At 33.6% G+C, this 15,743-nt stretch overlaps 2 protein-coding genes across 3 annotated transcripts in view; both read right to left on the bottom strand.

The window, feature by feature from the left end:
* The window catches only part of LOC135843644 (uncharacterized), a 390,290-nt gene that overhangs the window by 371,176 nt on the left and 3,371 nt on the right, over window positions 1–15,743 (bottom strand). Inside the window, exon 1 of one of the 2 annotated variants that reach the window (XM_065361595.1) lies at window positions 12,706–12,874. The exons of the other annotated variant lie outside the window; for it this stretch is intronic. The gene's annotated coding sequence lies outside the window, so the exon portion shown is untranslated. Of the gene's footprint in view, window positions 1–12,705; window positions 12,875–15,743 lie in introns of those variants that run through there. 2 annotated transcript variants of the gene reach the window in all.
* LOC135843325 (uncharacterized) lies at window positions 4,708–6,193 on the bottom strand. The gene has a single exon (XM_065361162.1). It carries the CDS (start codon window positions 6,083–6,085, stop codon window positions 4,799–4,801), a length of 1,287 nt encoding a protein of 428 aa, XP_065217234.1. The 5' UTR covers window positions 6,086–6,193; the 3' UTR covers window positions 4,708–4,798.

Here is a 15,743-nt window from a genome sequence, read left to right on the forward strand (position 1 = left end):
CCCTCCCCCTCCCCCTCTCCCCCAATCACCACCTATATTATTATTAATCGATGTTCGCCCTTAATATCGGCTCTATTATGTGTACAAGTACAAAATATCGAGGAAAAAAAATTGGAAATTTTAATTTCCTATTCGTTTGTCGAGCACGTAATATACGTCCTACAGGCGTATAAAAGAAGACAATAATTGCAAATTCTTTGAGCAAAAGAAACGTACCTACTCGTAGAGGTAAGGTACCACTCTCTATAGTATACCTACAGAGCCAGGTTATAACGTGGTATTCGGAAACGAAAAAGCATTTTGGTATTCCAACGCCTTAATGTACCTAAAATTACGTTAACAAACCTCTCTTTGTTGAGTTAGCAATGAAAATGGAAAATAACGCCTGCGAAAGGCGTCAAGAGTCGAAGACACTTGCTCTTCAGCGAGTAAAAACTATTTTCGAATTCAACTTTCGTACAGTCTGCTTCTGTGTGCGCGTGTGTTGGCTCGAAATATATAGTCGAACCAACTTCCCTGTTGTACAGCTCTCTCTCTCAAATGTACAGATATTTATTAAGTTTATTTGACTTGTAAAACTCGCGAAATTTACTATATAAATGCTCGACAAAACAAAAATAACAGCTATATACCTACTCGTACTTACGAGTGCATTTGAAAACAGCGCGAAAAAAAAAATGACAAAGAGATACCTACTCCCGTAATATAAGAAATTCTACGACATGCTATAGGAATGGAATAGTGACGAAAAAAAAAAAGAATTTCAATAATTGCCAAGTGGAATCGGTTATAGTATTATGGAAAACGTGAGAGCATTTTCCCCTCGGGCTAATATCCGTCGAGAATTTTGACTTTTAACCATATTTCCACGTACGACGGAAATGTGTTCTTTTTTCCTCTACTACGCCAAAGACCACAATTTCCATTTCTAATTTCCTACCTCGCGGTAATTGTATATCTCACTTCATCACCTCGCAAGAAGAATATAAAAGGCAGGCGTGCCAAACTCTGCAGGCAACGTAAATAAAACTAATAATGTTCACTACTACACATCTCATTCGTCGATCCGAGCCATCGAATTCTCCTAAAACTCGTATATAAAACGTTTTTAAAAACTGAAGAAAAGTAATTCACTTAAGTACACTCGAAAATGTTTTAATATATCAAAAGTAAGTATACGACGTTGAGAGAAACTCCAATATCTTCTCTCCCGGTATGGAAGTATGGGATTTTTTCGAACTGAAGTGATAGGCAGAGGTAGGTATGTACGATAATCATTGGACTAAGCATTTACTTGAATAAATTTTAAGCTAAAACAAAAGGATTTACACGTTTGGGTATGATTATTGACATTTTGATCCAAGAATGGTATCCCAACTGGCAACAAAATTGTTGAATTTTGCAAAACAAAATCGAAAGAGCATACAAATCGGTCAACATTAATTCAGGAGCTAATAAAATTAATTTATTAATGAATTCTTGAAAATCAAATGTGGGCAGAAATACTTATAAGGGGAGGGGGAGGGGGGTTCAACCGAAAATTTGCCGACTGATATGAGAAAAAAATACCAATTTTGCCAAATAAAACGAAAGATGAGAAAACAATTCGGCCAATTATTGATGACTTGAGTGTTGAGTTGAGTGTGTTCAAGTAATGATGTAACAAAATGAGAGAATCCGTATTTTTCTTAGTTTTTGAAGGATTTTCTGGATAGAATGGGGGAGGAAGATGTAGCTGAATGGAGTTTAGAATCGAAGAGGCTTTATGGAGATATGAGTCATACACCTATGAGAGATTGGAATCAATTTTCGAGTCTATGGTGAGAGGGAGACAGTCAACAGTTTTAAGGTGAATAAAAAATCTTTTTATAGCCGAGCTAACATGACTTATAAAAAATTTTCGTTTTCCCTGTTCAATTTTTAGAAGCCTCAAACATGGAATTTTCAAAATTTTTCATTCACCTTAAAACTGTTGACTGTCTCCCTCTCACCATAGTCTCAACAATTGATTCCAATCTCCCATATGCGTACGACTCATCTCCATAAAGCCTCTTTGATTTCAAACTCCATTCAGCTATGTCCTCTTCCCCCATTCTATCCAGAAAATCCTCCAAAAACTAAGAAAAATATGTATTCTCTCATTTGACACATCATTACTTGAACACACTCAACTCAACACTCAAGTCATCAATAACTTCATTGCTCACTGCTCAGTATAATGATTTCATTTCATTTCACACCCATGGGTCAAAATCCATGGATCATTGTAGTTGTTCGGTCGTTTGTGAAAGCAAGGTTTTGCAATTTCCACTTCCGTGCTTGTTCAGTATTCTTTCATGTGAACTGTATGTTATATGTACTTGCATCTATAAACATGGCAATTGAGAGCAGACTCGACAAAGTTGTGAACTTCACAGATTCACTAAATTCCATCTCTCAACTAAGATCTAAATCTGAGCAACGTCCAATTGCCTCAGAAATCTCATCTCTCCAATGTGACATGGATGTTACCATAGCCTGGATTCCAGCCCACTCAGGAATTTTGAGAAATGAAACAGCAGACTTACCAGCAAATTAGTCACTAAAGATTTCACCTGTACTAGAAACACCTGTTCCTGTGTCTGATGTGATGGCCCAGCCAAAGTCACACCACCAACATTCAAGATTTGTCCAGGAAGCAGGCTGCGGACTGCTGCCTTATGCTGTGTACTAGTGGTCTGCACGGGCCTGTCCGAAAGCCCATGGGGTGAGCCCGATAAAAGTCGGGTCGGGTCGGGCCAAGCTTGTCGGGCTTTCTTGGGTTCGGGTTTCAGTACGTAACTGGTACTCAACGCACGCGCTGTGAGTACTCATAAATAAAGAAGTGTAGCACCATGTTCACATCACAACAATGCCTATTGTTGGGAAAACCATCTCGTCGCATCACGCCAACGTTGCAACAAAATTCAACGGAAGTGTTGAAAAATTATTGTCGGGTCGGGCTTGGGCTGGTTGGACTTGTTTCGGGCTTTCGGGTCGGGCTTTTTGCCCGAGTACTTGGGCCGGGTCGGGTAAGCCCGCAGGCTTGCCCGACCCGCGCAGACCACTACTGTGTACATACAGGCCATACCCTCCTCGCCCACTCTCATATCTTCTAAATAGAATCCCCTCCAATATGCTCTACATGTCAAGTCCAACTCATCATCTCCCACATCTTACTCACCTGTCAAGATCATACCAATTTAAGAAAGTCACTAAACCTTCCTAAAACTCTGCCGCAAAATAGCTTAAAACCCTTCAGCTTTACTCTCCTTTCTCCAAAAATCCAACCTCCTTTCATTAATGTAAAAAATAACCTGTGCCGCTAGCCTTTTATGTAGCTGTACATAAAGTTTTCAAAAATTTGTATTTTGGTCAATTTTTTTGATTTCAAAATTTTAGAATTTGAATGAGGGTTTTTAGAAAACTCCAACTTTGAAAAATAAAAGCAAACAGGCTCGAACGAACTGAGGGCCAAAACTTTTCAAAAATTTGTATTTTGATATGATGAAAAACAATGTTTTTTCATGTGAGGAGTTTGATTTTTTTGATTTCAAAATTTTAGAATTTGAATGATGCGTTCAAAAATGTGTAATTCAAGTTCCAAAAAAGTTGGCAAATAACTTCTTTATCAAGTCTAAAATTTTTTCAAGTTTGCTGCCTTTGTCAAAATATGCCACCTGTATCAAAATTTGACAAATTTCTGTCGATCTAGAAAGCTGAAATTTTGTATTATGTAGTCCTATTTTAACCCCTCCAACTCGATTGAAAACGGTTTAGCACCATTTTGAGCAGTTCTCGAGCCTTCAGCAGATTTTTAGAAATTGTTTCTACAAAGTTTTATCCAATTAAGTTGAAAAGCTAAAATTTACTTGACATTAAGTTGATTTTAGACAGTTTGCATGACTGGGGGGGGGGGGGGAATCTGGACTTCCGAAAATATGACTGGTGGCTTCAGAATGGCACTCAGAATGTTGAAATTAGAAGATGTAAAATAAATTTTAGCTATCTAATTTCACTATGCAAAATTTTGTGGAAATTTCAACTATCAAAAATCTGCAGAGGCCCCAGAACTGCTCAAAAGGATTCGAAACCATTTTTAATCGAGTAGGGGGGGTCGAAAATAGAGCACATTGGTAAATTTTGTCCTTTCTAGATCAATTTAATGAATTCAACAAAAATCGAAAAATGCTCTTTAGCACCTAAAATTTTGAGTGATGATGTACCTATTTTTTTTCAGTTCCAAATTTGTTTGCCATTTGAGATACTTCCCTCGTAAGTACGAGTACATAGTAAGTATGCACGTTGCAGGTTTTAAAAAATAGGTCACATACTACTTCGATTGGAAAAATTCATACCTAGGATCAACAATTTTCAAAAATAATGACTTTTTTTAAAAAATGATTTTTAGGGAGGAAAAATGAAAAAAAAATGTATTGAACCTCAATTTGGAAAAAATTTATTTTACTTGTGAAATCCACATGAAAAATTTAGCAAAATATTCAATCACGAGACATTTTTAAAAAGTTCAATCAACAGTTTACTTTTGTAAAAAAAAATGAAATTTTGAAAAATTTAGCAAAACATACCATCACGAAAAAAGTTTCAGAAAGTTCAACGAATGAGTATGACTACACGAATAGGTCAAGTATGGCGACATTTAGCTAGGAGGTAAATTGAAAATAAAAATTAAATCAAAACACATGATGAAAAACGTCAAGTAAACAATAAAACACATACGTACACAAAAATTGAAATAAAAAATTACGTAAGTTAACAATCAGGCTGATTTTTTACAAATAAAACCTCTATCGATCAAATCACGAAGAATATCACCCAAAACTTGACTAGCTTCGTTTCCACCTTCAGCTAGAAGTATTTTGGTCATCGAATCCACTAGGGTATCAATTGAAGGAGAAACTTCATCCGATGCTGACAAACATTCGTAAACATCCGCAGAATGCGTGTTATTATCGTCAGCAATGAGGAGAGGCAAAAAGTACGACGCCACGAAATATCCAAAGAAGGATTTTTCAACGAACTCGGATAATATTTCATCCTTACTTGGGACAGGATTTTCTGGGAATGTTTCCTTCAAAGAGGTATAATATTCGTCGACTAAATCATTCCAGTGTTTGTTCCTCATTTCTTGGTCAGCGTGCAAATACATGACGGTAACTAAATCGATCACAGGTGATCCATAACGATATCTTGCCATGTCTAACATTACTAGATCGTCGGGCTCTGGAGTATTAGTATTTTTATACTTAAACATCACGTTATTTCTCAAGTAATCACCGTGAACAATTACTGACACCGCATCATGATTTCCTTCTGTTAAAATCTGCTTGAAAATGTCGTCGCTGCGTTGAATCATTTCAGTGATCATGGGAATATAAGCTGAGTAAGCGGAATCTGTTTGTAATTGTTGTAATCCGCGTTGACCAACTTTAGCCAACACATCAGTGTATTCTCCATTCATTAACTGGATGGCTTCTTGAAAGTTGTTTGCCAAAGGATAAAATAAATCTGGTACGGTATTCTTAGCTTTATAAGAATGAGCGTGAAACTGACCGAGTTTGCGCATCATCAAAGCCAAATGCTGGTAATCCAAGAACGATTTCTTTTCAGCCATTCTGTATCCTTTGAATGTCAAATCTTCGAGTACAAGTGCAGAGTGGTCTTGTTCAACGTCGAATATTATTTCACCGTGGTAAAATTTTGGAAACAGACCAAGTACTGAAACCTCTGGAGTATTCAGAACAGGAAGAATTTTGGTATAGAAAATCATTTCGTTCGTGAAAGAAAATAAAATCCACCTCGTAAAGCATGCCTTCGGTGAAAATTTAATCATTACCGGTCCCGATTTCAAAATATCGCCGTCTTTATTTTTGTAAAGAATTTTTCCATACTGGTGGTCTGAGTTGAAACCATCTGGAAGCTTTTGATCTCCGTTCTGATCCGATGTTTTGGGTTCAAATCCGTAATACGTACTTCCTTCACCGAAAATATGACTTCGATATGCGAATAAGTTCGAAATCACGTTTTTCACGTATAATTTTTCCATCTTGCTATCGAATTTTCAAAACTGATTTCAAACTAGCTCACTTAACAGAGAAACTAACACCACCACTTCGACTGTTCTCGGAATACTATTGAAATATGTATGTACCTACTTATCTAAAGATGAATATAATAAAATACTACTCCGATGATTACGATGTAGGTATTCATTATTTAACTAGGTAATTAGTACGCGTTTTTATTTGTTTATCTTTTATCAACTTAAGAACGAATTATTCACGTGCTATCTACTTATTTGCCTTAAGCAGTGAAATACACGGAATCATCCACTATCAAATATGAACATGAGTTTTCGAAGTGAAGATGATTAGGTACTGATTTATCTCACAGAAGCAGTTGGCAAAAATGCCTGAAAAGAGAATAAATGAAAAATTTATTTTTTGCAATTTTGGCAAAAACGCTGTATTTTGATTGGATTATAGACCAGTTCAAACTTCATCAACTTCAATAATTTTCCCCTAGACTTCAATATCATAATTTCTAGTGAATCAAAATTAATTTTCCCTCATTAGAATTTGAAAAAAATCAGACTAATATAAACATTTTTTAAATTAAATGAAATTTTGTAAAAATTACGCAAAATATCATATAAGTAAATTATAGGTAAGTATAAATAGAAAAATTGACATTTCAGTACAATTGAGCAAAACTAATACAAAACTAGAACAAAATAACGTCGCATCAAATTTTGAAAAAATAACACAATCAGAAAATTACAAAAAAACTCAAAAAAATTTACAATTGGGTAAAATTTTGCAAAAATTGCTCAAAAATGTGTTGTTAACCGAAGTTTAAATGATTAAAGATTGGAGCAACATCGTCAAGTTTCTGCCAAATCTCAGGATGAAAAACACCAAACACAAGAAAATGATTGATAACCACAAAAAAATAACAAAATATTATCGAAGTGGAATAAAATTTTGCAAAAAATAAAAATATGTAAACGAAAATGCAGGGTTTGTTTTCAATTTTTTCCAAAAAGAAAAGTTTTAAAAAATGACCAACAAGTTATCAAAAAAGTTACAAGACGTGAGAAGAATATTTTCAATGCAGAAAAAAATCACAAGAATCGGAGGTAAAGTCTCCTCTTCAAAGAAAGTTTCAAATCAATGGATATGTTTTTCGCTTGAGTTGGCGTAATTTCGTATAAAAACACCCCCCCCCCCAAGTGTCACAAAATATTAGCATTAAAAGTATATTTTTGAAAATTTGTGCTCTTAAAAGCCAGCGTCATAAAACTTCAGCATCTCGTGGATTTTAGTCTTGAAAATTTTGTACAGGTTCCGGCTTAAAAAATATCCACGTTGAAAGACAGAAAATTTCACTTAAAAAATATGGAAAAAAAACTTTTTGGTAATTGCTTGCAAAAAAATGATACCAAATTTTCTGAAAAGTGAAACCATTTTGCAACTTTTTTTGGTGATAGAGCAAGATTTTGGGCAATTTTAAGCAAAAAAAGAGAGATTTTGACCACTTCAGCAAAAAATGACAAAAAAGAAAACTATTTGACCATTTTTGAGAAAAAATGTTGATTTTTGGAATTTTTTCTAAAAAAAGTGACTGATTTTTTTAGTATTTTTTCATTTGGAAAAAAAGTGAAGCTTTTGACATTTTTAGGTAAAAAAGCACAATTTTTCATCAATTTGGAAAAAGCGAAAATTTTGTTTCATTTTTAGCAAAAAGCAAAACTTCTTGTTTTGTAATTTTAGTCGAAAAAACTTTTTTTTTACAACTACTCGGTAAAAAAGTAACCTTTTTTGGAAAAAATATTGACAAAAACGAGACTGACAGTTTTAAAAAGAAAGTAAGGCTTTTTGACAATATTTGACCAATCAAGAGAGACTTTTGAGCTATTTTTGGATAAGAAATTGAGAATTTTTAAAATTTTCTACAAATACCACATGTCTTGAAAAGAAGGAGGGTCATTATGGGCATTTTCGTGCCCCTCGCTACTTCGAGACTTGAATGGCCTCTTCTTATAGGGGATGGTCCCTAGTATTAATATTAGGCGGTATTTTCCCAGAAAAGCCCATAGGGGGGGCTGTGGGGTGGCCCCAAGTCGAAAATTTCAAAAATTTTTAGAACCACTGCTCGAAAATGTAAAAAATTAAAAGTAGCGAATATATGTTGCTTTAAGGGTAGGCAATGCAGAACATAACGCTTTTTTCATTTTTGACCTTTTTGGGGGTTGTGGTGGGGGTATTTCTATTTTTGAAAATTTTGAAACCCCCTTTTTTGACCCTTCCCGTCGAGCCCCGCTAATGCCCTTTTCATGGTTTATTGCTACTAGTAGTAAGTTCAATTGATATCATTTGCAACCCCCTCACCAACTTGGCTCATATCGAAAAATTCAATTTTTGACTTTTTTTTGAGGTCCATATTTTGGGAAACCATGAAAAGCTATCGAGGTCCGGTTTGCGGCAAATATGTTGAATTTTACTTCTTAATCGACTGGCATGCTTGAATTTTTATTTCAAGTCAATTTTTGACCTCATTGTTGCAGATCACTTTTGGGGGTGGCGAACTTTGAGAACCCCTGAAAAAAGTTGTAAAGTGAATTTTTTCAAACTTTGAGCTGAAATGGTCTTAAATACATGTGTTTAACCAATATAATATGCGAATGCGATATTTTAATACAATTTAGTCATTTTGGGTGATTTTATCAAAAAAAGTAGTGTTTTAACAACAGGCATAGCTTTTCCGACAAAAGTTCTGAAATTTCAATAACACTTTTCTCAGCCCCATTCCAACCGATTTTGAAAATTTTTCAGTATGTTATGTATATCCTTATTAGGTATCCCCACAAAAATTTTCAACCCCCTCCCCTTATATTTACCCTTCAAAATGGCGTATTTCAACTAATATTATGCTTTTTCACAATAATAAAAATAAAAATTGAGGCGGCCAAGTGTTCTGTAGAGGGCTAGATGAGTGTAGCAAAAAATCTGACGTCATATTCGTGCTCAGTGGTATCGAATCATAAGAAAACTATACCCTACTCATTAATTCTTAGTTTTTTTCCCTAAAATACCAATTTTACTCCCAACCCTCCCTATGACACATTTTTACACCTGAATGGTAAATATGAGGGGAGGGGGTTAAAAATTTTTGTGGGGATACCTAATAAGGATATACATAACATACTGAAAAATTTTCAAAATCGGTTGGAATGGGGCTGAGAAAAGTGTTATTGAAGTTTCAGAAAAGGGGGGCTCTCCAAAAAGGGGAGGGGGTGTGGATCTGAAACTTTCCACGCGGAAGTTTCTCAATGGTACCTACCTCCCATGCTAATATCAACTCGAACGATTTCGATGACCATTTCACCCCTCTTAGGAGCCTATAGCGGCTATAGCCTTTATGTATTTTTCAGAGAACCCCTTCATTTGAATGGTTGCAGTTTCGCCCCTTTTGAACATACAAGGGAAGTTGATACATCATTACATCGGAAATTCGACATAGATTCTTTTATCTAGCCACATATTTTTCGCTAAAATGCAATGCGGGAGAGAAAATGGCGAAAAACTGATTTCGGGCGAGGTTCCACCCCCTTTGAGGGGGTTCCGGACCCCGTAGGGGCCAGGACTTTTAGTAGGTTGTTGAGGGGACCTCTGTGAACAATATCTGCGAAAGATCGGTTTGATATTAATTTTTCCTGCAAAAATGTCTTTAATGACTGGACTACCACGAATACATGTAGCTTAACTTTTGCCGGAAAGCTATGCCTGTTGTTAAAACACTACTTTTTTTGATAAAATCACCCAAAATGACTAAATTGTATTAAAATATCGCATTCGCATATTATATTGGTTAAACACATGTATTTAAGACCATTTCAGCTCAAAGTTTGAAAAAATTCACTTTACAACTTTTTTCAGGGGTTCTCAAAGTTCGCCACCCCCAAAAGTGATCTGCAACAATGAGGTCAAAAATTGACTTGAAATAAAAATTCAAGCATGCCAGTCGATTAAGAAGTAAAATTCAACATATTTGCCGCAAACCGGACCTCGATAGCTTTTCATGGTTTCCCAAAATATGGACCTCAAAAAAAAGTCAAAAATTGAATTTTTCGATATGAGCCAAGTTGGTGAGGGGGTTGCAAATGATATCAATTGAACTTACTACTAGTAGCAATAAACCATGAAAAGGGCATTAGCGGGGCTCGACGGGAAGGGTCAAAAAAGGGGGTTTCAAAATTTTCAAAAATAGAAATACCCCCACCACAACCCCCAAAAAGGTCAAAAATGAAAAAAGCGTTACGTTCTGCATTGCCTACCCTTAAAGCAACATATATTCGCTACTTTTAATTTTTTACATTTTCGAGCAGTGGTTCTAAAAATTTTTGAAATTTTCGACTTGGGGCCACCCCACAGCCCCCCCTATGGGCTTTTCTGGGAAAATACCGCCTAATATTAATACTAGGGACCATCCCCTATAAGAAGAGGCCATTCAAGTCTCGAAGTAGCGAGGGGCACGAAAATGCCCATAATGACCCTCCTTCTTTTTATCAAAAAAACGACACTTTTTGTCAATTTTGACAAAAGCTGAGACGTTTTGCTATTTTTTGCAGGATGCGAGAGACTTCGACAAATTCAATTAATCGTAGCGGGTTTAAAATCTAACCCTAAAAAGTAATTTTAAGCAATTTTTGAAAAAAAAATGATGATTTTTGTAAAAAAAAACACGTTTTTAGTATCTCTTTATTTGACAAAAAAACGTGAGGCTCTCGACATTTTTAGGTAAAAAAGCAAAATTTTTCATCACTTTTTGATTTTTTCATTTTTAGCAAAAAACAAAACTTTCTGTTTTGTAATTTTTGTCGAAAAAATTAGACTTTTTTTTACAACTTCTCTGTAGAAACGTGACCTTTTTTGGAAAAAAATATTGACAAAAACGAGACCGACAGTTTTGAAAAGAAAGCAATGGCTTTTTGACGATATTTGACCAATTAAGCAAGACCTTTGGACAATTTTTGGATAAAAAATTGAGAATTTTTGAAATGTTTTGTGAATGCCATATGTTTTAGAAATTTTTATCCAAAAGAACGACCCTTTTTGGCAATTTTGACAAAAGCTGAGACGTTTTGCTATTTTTTGAAGGAAGCGATAGAGACTTTGACAATTTCAGCGGATGGTAGGGATTTTCAATTCTAACCCTGAAAAGTAAGTTTAATCAGTTGAAATAAATAATAAAGGAGTAAATGTACAAAGTATTCGTAAATTACTCACATTGTTGCCATTATATTGACATTTCTGTTTGAAAAACACATGATTTCTGGAATTTTTTCCCAAAGCAATTTTAGCAACCAAATTTTTGGGTGAAATTGGTAAAAAGTGGCAGAAATTATTAAATCTGTTGAAGCCACCATCATGTTTGAGAAAACAGACTCTTGTTGTTGAAAATCAGGAAAAAATTATCAAATATCAACAAAATCGAATGCCAGAGTGTCTACTGAAACCAAAAAAGCAAATTTCTTGCTTTCTTCTTGCCTACTTAGTGCTTTTTTCTTGCTTTCAAACATGAAATTTTATACCCACCCCTCATATTTACACATAAATAATCTTCGTTACCCCCCCCCCCGTTTTCTCTAAAAAATGTATTCGTTGAAGCAAAAAAAAAAATAGAAAAATCAACATTTTGGTAATTTTCCGAAAATCGTTGATAATAAATGAATATTCTATTAAAACGGAGGCAAAATTACTGCTCGAGCGAAAATTTTTCGAAAAAATTAGTTCAAAAAACGACTAAAAATTTTTTGGTTTCCTTCAAAAAAAAAATTGCACTTTTCAAATGGTTTGGGTGCTACGAGTATTCCTAGAATTTTTCTATTTAATTTTTGAATTCTGAAAAGTTTTATAAGCAGCATCTTGGAAAATTTGTAATTCGACAAGTAGAAATAACACCAATTTTAATGAAAGGATTTGACTTTCCTGATCTTCACATTTTTCAAAATTGGTGGGATAACTTTAATTTTTCAGAGATTTTTGATGTGAATTTTTTTGAAATTTTCTTGCTTTTCGAAGAATTTCTGTACTATTTTCTTGCTTTCTTGCTAATTTCTTGCCAGTAGACACTTCGAATGCTTAAAATTATGCAAAAACTAGTAAAAAAAAATGTCAAACTGAAATTTAAAAAAAAAACACTTGATGAAAAAATCTGAAAATTGACAAAATACTGTTCAAGTTCGGTCAAATTTAGCAAAAATTTGTATGAAACATTGTTTAAACTTATTGTCGAAGTGGCATAAAACAATTGAAAACGATTAAAAGTTGATAATACATCTCCAAATTTCCGTCAACAAAACACCAATTTTACGTACAACGTTTTTAAAACGTGATCACATTCTTATAGGACCAGTCGAAAAATAATAAATCTCGCGAGTTCTTGGTTGGGGGGCGGGGGAAAGGGATGAAATTTTTAACCTATCGCTTTGTGGTCTAGACTAAATTTCGTCACCACTAACTTCACTGAGATTACAAATTTTGGGCAATTTTATCAAAAACCAGGCATAAATTGTATGTTTAAGGGAAGAAAATTTGAAATTTTCGATTAGAATGATATAATATCAATGTATATTAGGTGAGGTTTAATAATAAAGTTCTTTACCTTAAATATTGATGATGTTGTGTTATTATTTCCAACATGGTATCGATTCAGTTTCAGTATATACCACGCCAATTTCATTAAAATTTGGATAATGTTTGTAAGATCTCTTGCAAAAGTATAGTATTCGCGGATAAAAAAAATTCAAATCGTTCATCCTCATTATAACGCCAAACCCAAAACCAAAATTACTCGACATGACACACCATCTTACTCGATAAAGATTCGGTACAAAAGACACCGGACACGAAATGACAAACGACACAACCGAATGCAAAAAATAAACTAACCACCCGAATACATCGAAGCCTATGCGTAATTCTAATTACGTATATAGACGATAGAAACTCCCAGGTTGAAGACTCCAAAATACGATAACCAACTGATAAGAAAACAATCGTATCATATTACAATAAAATTGTCGCAAAGCATAGAAATGCATTCCCCTTGCAGTTGTTAGTCGTTAGATCATTCACCGATCGACGTTGCCAAATCTTCTCCACCATCATAAGAGTACCTATTCAACTTCACTGATTCCTTTGAAAATTTACACGATAAAAAACCTCCTCATACAATTTATTAGGTAATTAAATCATATCATAAATCATAACTTCATAAGGGCCAGTTATTTAAACTTACAATACGAAAACTGGTTTAAACCACCAATTACTTACATTATTTTATTTCCTGTTTTTTTTTCCTTTTCAGCTTTTTTTACGACACATAAGTACCTCGAATCGAAGACAACCTCTATCATGCTACTCTCAACTCAAAAGATCATTTCACTCTCCAGAAAAATAAAAAAAGAATAAAGAAAAAAACTCCCATCTCTCACCACACCACCTATACATACAAAAAATCGGGGTTAATCGAAAACAAAACCGAAATAAAATACTAAATAGCTAATTGAAGCGATCAATAGTCGAGGGGTAGAAAAAAAATAAAAATTACCTTCAACAATAGCATTGATTTGAAAAGAGAAGAAACTGTAAGAATTTTCATTTTCCCCTTATATACTATGGGTATATCTTTTGTACTATATTTTAAAATATTTCTTTTCCACTTATTGTTGCTGAATAAAAGAATCCATCTTATGAAAGCGGTCCACCTTCTCAACGATTAAGGAAATGTAGCGTTCGGAAATTCTCTCATAGATATTTTCTCCGGTTAAGAAATGTAATTTTTCCATTTCCTTCATAAATTATTTCCTCGGCAAGGCGAGTCGCGATTGGCATTCTATAATTTGAAAAATACCAACTTGGCGCGAACGAGAATATTTTCCAATGCGACAAAAAATACGCTGACTTTGTCTCATTCTTACTTACGTATTTTCTTATATACTTATATACTAAATAAGTAACTAAATCCTCGAACACAAATCGTGCAACCAATAAACTAAATCACAAAAGTTTACCGGAAAAGACAAAAAGTGCGAATACTGGTACTAAAAACTCACAACATAATGTACCAGCAAAGTACCAACTGTACGACGAATAAGTTTGAAATTTCGTATAATATTGTATGAATCAACATTACTCGTACTTTCAATTTCACTCCTCACCCTTCGTCTAATTTTCCAACATTACAAGTTTTAATTCAGTTGCTCGAATAGTGAAAAGTGAAATATTCTATGCATTTTTTCTTCTAGTGAAAATACAAAAATATGCATATGTAAAATGTAATGTACCAATTTTTATTGATATTCGCGTTACCCAGATAGCTTGAAACCAATTCTATCGACGCAAATTGTGGCTTTCTTATGGATATTTATCAGTTTCAATGAAGCTAATACATATATGCAAGAATTACTCGTAATTTATGCATTTATTGCACATGCATGCGAAATACTTCCTTTCACGCTAGTTGCTAACATGAAATCTCACAACCATGTTATTCAAAAAATGCGAACGTTCCTAAGATAATATTTCTTAATGAAAAAAATAACTCCGTCCTTAGAAATTCCTCTCTCTTTTCTATTAAGATTGCATCCAAGCTGAATTTATCTTCCAAAAAATGTTCACACTTCAAGAAATTGTTGAAGTGTCGTGAAAACAATTTTAAAATGACTGAAAGTGGATTAAAAACATCACAAAATTTAAGAACTGAACCCGCAAAAAAAAGCATAAAATAATGAAAAAATTTATGAAGAGAGAATAAAGTGTCAAAAAAGTGTAAAACCGACGTAAAAATTACTAAAAATTATCAAAAAAATGACGAAACCCTGATAAAATTGAGCTAAATTTTGTCGATGACATAAAAACTGCAGAAAATTATGCTAAAAATTCACGAAACATCACTAAACTCAAGAAAGAAAAAATTGTTGAAACTTATGAAAAAAAAATTGACGATTGAAACTAACTTCGACAAAATTTATAAAAAGGGCCTTCATAAAAACTGCGAAATTTGGCATACTTAAAATCTGATGAAAATGATCAAAAATTAATGAAATTTCAGCAACATTTATATCTACAAGTTTAGGGAAAATTACATTAAAATTTGTCAAGTACATACAATGTCGTGAAAATAGTTGAAAATGACTGAAAGTTGATGAAACATCGCAAAATTTAAGAAAACAATAAAAAAAATACATATTTCGGATCGCAAAAATTTTTTTAAAAAAATAACATGAAATTAATAAAACTTCCAAATTATAAAAATCAAACGAAATTCAGCAAAAATTACATAAAGATGATGTTAATGAAGTAAAATCACCGTCGAATCTGACAAATGACCAGAAATTGGTATAAATCGAGCAAAATATAATAAAATTGCAAGGAACTGGTTAAAATGTCGTAAAAACTGCGAAAAAATATTAAAATTGACGAAACATTACAACAAAAAAAAAGACTGCAAAGATGTTAAGAATGAAAAAATTGTTGAAAACAACAAGAAGTTAATGAAATCAATATTTTTAAAATCAAATGAAAATTGGCAAAAATCGTACAGCTGGATGTCACAAAAATTAGAAAAACAGCATAAAAAATTAACCAAAAATTTATGAAATTTCAAAAAAAAAAAGCAAAATATGGCAAAATCGCCAA

Source organism: Planococcus citri, chromosome 4 (genome assembly GCF_950023065.1).
Source record: "Planococcus citri chromosome 4, ihPlaCitr1.1, whole genome shotgun sequence".
In the NCBI taxonomy this organism is placed as follows: domain Eukaryota; kingdom Metazoa; phylum Arthropoda; class Insecta; order Hemiptera; family Pseudococcidae; genus Planococcus; species Planococcus citri.